This window comes from Triticum dicoccoides, chromosome 7A, assembly GCF_002162155.2.
Source record: "Triticum dicoccoides isolate Atlit2015 ecotype Zavitan chromosome 7A, WEW_v2.0, whole genome shotgun sequence".
Lineage (NCBI taxonomy): Eukaryota > Viridiplantae > Streptophyta > Magnoliopsida > Poales > Poaceae > Triticum > Triticum dicoccoides.
This window is the reverse complement of record NC_041392.1, coordinates 555,616,877-555,621,457: the sequence shown is the minus strand read 5'-3', so window position 1 is coordinate 555,621,457 and position 4,581 is coordinate 555,616,877. Positions and strand designations below refer to the sequence as shown.

At 45.2% G+C, this 4,581-nt stretch overlaps 1 protein-coding gene across 1 annotated transcript; it reads right to left on the bottom strand.

The window, feature by feature from the left end:
* Positions 1-441: 441 nt before the first annotated feature.
* Positions 442-1,571, bottom strand: LOC119332373 (chitinase 1-like). Its single transcript, XM_037605559.1, has one exon. The coding sequence runs from the start codon at positions 1,525-1,527 to the stop codon at positions 664-666; it is 864 nt and encodes a 287-aa protein (XP_037461456.1). The 5' UTR covers positions 1,528-1,571; the 3' UTR covers positions 442-663.
* Positions 1,572-4,581: the final 3,010 nt, after the last annotated feature.

Here is a 4,581-nt window from a genome sequence, read left to right as displayed (position 1 = left end):
GTGCCGGAGACCATGTGTCGGATCGGTTCAGAGAACGACTATCATCCGACCGTCCATCTTTTTATCCAAGGCCCAAATATTGTACTAAGACAAGCAAAACGAAATCAGGCGCATGAGGCCTGAGACTTGAGGTATAGGTGGTCGGGAAAATTTTGTTTTTGTCACTCTAACTTTTGTCTATTTTGCTTATACCAAAATATACTTTGACATATCACTTTTGCCACTTTTAGTTTTAACAATACATCACAAATGTCATTCCATGGCAAAAGCAATGACTTTTCATTTCACTTTTGTCATTCTTAGGTTTTGATACAATTGCCACTTTAAAATTATTGTTTTTGCTACGGAATGACAATTGTGATGTATTATCCAAAACTAAGAATGGTAAAAGTGAAATGTCAAATTCTAGAGTGATATAAATAAATTGGTCAAAAACTAAAGTGACAAAAACAAAGTTTCCATAGACGATCCCATAATTCACACTCATACGAAAGACACATAATGTAGAGCAAACCAAAGTAGGTGCCGCTTATTCAAGCTTGAGTACGTACACGGCATTTATTTAGTCCCAGTACATATCCGGGATATACATGACCCCGTACGTATGCTGTATGCAGCAAACTTGTCTTACTCACTTATTAGCGGATCGAATCCACCACTTAGTTAGTGGTTGGCGACGAGCTGCTGCGCCTGGGTCTCATACTTGAACAGGTAGGGGCTCATCTTAGAGCTATCCGCCGAAAAGATGAAGATCCCCGGCAGCTTGCCCTGCCGCTGGAGCTCCTTGGCGCCGCTGATGCCTTGATCCGGCGAGAGCAGGCCGGTGACGTTGCCGGTCTTGAAGCTGGCGAGCAGCTTGGTGCCGCCGGAGCCGGGGTAGTTGCGCGCCTGCTCGTCGTAGAACTGCACGTAGTACTGGACGACGGTGTTGGCGCCGTAGCCGTAGAACTGGAAGTTGACGTAGTCGATGACCCCGGAGTACTTCCTCCACAGAGCCTGGTAGTACTTCTGGTTGACCGGGAGCTCGTAGGGCGCGATGGAGGTGCGGATGTTGGGGAAGCGGGCCTTGAGCTGGGTGAGCAGGCGGCCGATGCCCTCCACGAAGGTGTCCACGTCGGTGCCGAAGTGCTCGTAGTCCACGTCCACGCCGTCCAGCCCGTACTGGTTGATCATGGCGGAGAGGGAGGAGACGGTGTTGGCCACCCACGAGTCGACGAAGGTCGGGGCGTAGGTGGCGTTGACGCCCGTGTTCTGGACGGTGTCGCCGCCGATGCTGACCATGATGCTCAGGTTAGGGTGGGCCGCCTTGGTGGCGGCCATGGCGGCCGGGGTGAGGTTGCCCGTGTCCCAGAACGGCTTGAAGACGCCGTTGGTCGGCGTGGGCTTGGACTGCTGGCTCGCCAGGTAGTCGATGGCGAAGGCGAGGATGAAGTGGAAGCTCACGCCGGTGTTCACGGGCACGTCGGAGAACCGGACGCCGGTGAACTGCGCGCCGATGTACTCCCGGAAGAGGTACCCGTTCGTCATGGCTGGCTCAGCTCAATGGATCGAATGAAATCTAAGTAGCTCAGTGGATCGAATGACATGCAGGCTAGACATTGTCCGAATTTATAGCGGCCGTGCGCTGGCTCGCGTGTGGCCGCTTTGCATGCCACGTACTACGTCCGCGAAGGTCTGGAGCGAGTCAACAATGGCGTGCTGCTAGTTTCCACATCTGTGAGAAGTGTCGTTGTTTTGTTTTGACGGATCTCCGGGCGACGCGCGGGAACATCACACGTTAGCTCTCATGGCAGCGACTCTGCTTCTGAACCTGAGGCTTAAACGCTCGAGAGATTTCCATGCTCCGATCGAAGTTGATGACAGTACACCGAGGCGACTACGACATCACATATCCGTTCAGACGCGGAACCTTCAGACTACGAGGGTGCTTGGATCAAGGGATTATTTTAGTCTGACTAAAAATAATCTCCTTAAGAGACTAAAATTCCAAGCACCTCTGACTAAAGAGAGGCTAAAACTAGTCTTAGAGACTAAAATATTTTAGTCAGGGATACTCCTATTAAAATGTTGATTAGTCCTCTCCCTTCTCATTTAACTCCTCTTCTTTAACACAGACGAGTTCTGGATTGGTGGTTTGAAGGATAATAAATGCTTATTAACTTGATTTTAGTCTCTTTAATATTTGGATTCAAGCATAGATGAGGCTAGTAAATTTTAATTTCACTATTTTTAATCATGAGACTAGAACATATCCAAGCATCCTCTATATTGTACACTGGACGAGATCGTCAAGCCCGAATTTTCCTCGTGGGTTGTCAGCACACTCTCTTCGGGTATTAATTTGTTAGGCCACTTTCCAGCATTTTTTGTTTGTTAGGTCACTCGTAAGCGTAGAATTCCACCTTACACGAGCATACGGTATTGACCGGTCATACAGGATGTCAAAGTTTTTTTCCAGTTACGATAATGAAGGGCGAAGGCACATGCATGGTACTCTCACTGAGTGTGACGTCTCAACAACAAATTTTAGCATGGTACTCTCCCTGATCCCAAAAAATGAATCTCCTGAACTCATTACTCGGTACAGCCCCATTAGCTTATGCAATGTAATATATAAGATCATCTAAAAATACTTGCTGCCCCTCTGAAAATTATTTTTCCAAAGATTACTTCACCATATTAGAGTGCTTTTGTTCCGGGCAGACTTATCACAGATAATGTGTTTGTCGCTTATGAGTGTGTGCATAAAATAAAAAATAAAAAGGAAGGTCAGACCGGTTTGTGTGTTGTGAAACTGGATATGCATAAGGCCTATGACATGGTTGAATGGGTGTTCTTAAGGAATATGATAATCAAGCTTGGTTTCCATGAACAGTGGGTCAATTTAGTTATGAATTGTGTGAGCTCTGTTAAGTACACAATCAGACATAATTCTCATGAAACAAAAAGTTTTACACCTACGAGATGTATTAGGCAAGGGGACCCTCTCTCCCCTTACCTCTTTTTACTGTGTGCAGAAGGATTGTCAAGTCCATTGATGCATGAGGAAGAAGCTGGAGGCATTGATGGGATTAGAGTGTGCAGAAATGCACCATTGGTGCCACACCTACTTTTTGCCAATGATTCTTTAATTCTCAAGAAGGCAGATTTGTTAAATGCAGCTTCCTTGCAACAAGTACTTGATACATATTGTGCAAAGTCAGGTCAGTTGGTGAGTAGAGCAAAATCTAGTATATTCTTTAGTCCCAATATTATTAATGTTGCTAGAACTTAAATATGTAATGAGCTCCATATAGATAAAGAAGCTTTATCTAATCGTTATCTAGGTCTTGCTGCCTTATTTGGAGCTGACCGTAGTGATTGCTTTAAGCACTTTCTCAACCGGATTCGAGAAAAGATTAATGGATGGAATGAGAAACACCTCTCGATTGGTGGAAAGGGAATTTTGTTGAAAGTTGTTGCACAATCTATCACTGTATATGCTATGTCAGTCTTCAAATTACCCAAGGGGCTATGCAAGTATATTATGGTCCTTATTGCAGGATGGTGGGGTGACGGTGAAGAAAATAAAAGAATACATTTGTATGCATGGTGGAAGCTATGTGTTCCAAAAAATATTGGTGGGATGGGATTTCGTGATCTGCATAGTTTCAACCTAGCGATGCTTGCAAAAAAAAGTTTGGCGACTTATGAATACCAGATTCTATTTGTGCCTAGATTTTGAAAGCAAAATATTACCCACATTGTGAGATCTCAAAGCAGGACCAAAGAATGGATCCTCCTTCACGTGGCAAAGCTTTGTTGCCGGCATCCAAACATCCAAACGAGGCTACATTTGGCGAATTGGAAACGGTGAGAGTGTTAATATTTGGACGGACCCTTGGGTCCCATCTAGTCCTAGCAGGATGATTATCACTCGATGAGGTCATCAACTATTAACAAAGGTTAGTGAACTCATTAACCCCATTACTGGCGGATGGGATGGGGAGTTGGTTACTGCTACCTTTGGTTTCATTGATGCATGTAGGATTATGCTAATCCCACTAAACATAGGTGTTGGTGATTTCGTTGCATGGAATTCAACACGAAATGGAATCTTCTCCGTCTGCACGGCCTACCATTTAGAATGGAACCACCAATTCGGAGGTAGATCAATATCTATGGCTGCTCCTGGACCATCTACTAATAATCCAGTTTGGAAGAAGCTGTGGGAATTGAAGATTCCCAAGAAAGTTCAGATTTTCTGTTGGAGGGCTCTTCGCGGAATCCTTCCATTAAAAAGCATCCTAACCAATCACCATATTGGCCATGAAGGTCATTGTCCCATTTGCAAAACAAGGAGCTGAAGATGTCAGACACCTCCTGTTCACTTGTGACAAGGTTGTTTATCTTTGGGAAAAACTAGGGCTTGTGAACCTAATTCAAGAAGCTCTTGTTATTGACCTTTCGGGGTCGGCTGTCCTTGAACATATTTTCAGATCTCCTTCTGCCTTGATGCATGGCACAGAATCAGTGGAGGTTGAAGCAATAGTTGCGGTAGTCTGCTGGTACCTTTGGTGGTTGAGGAGGCAAACTACACAT

Coding starts and splice junctions, on each gene's coding strand:
- LOC119332373 (XM_037605559.1), bottom strand. CDS start 1,527: ATGACGAACGGGTACCTCTTCCGGGAGTACATCGGCGCGCAGTTCACC.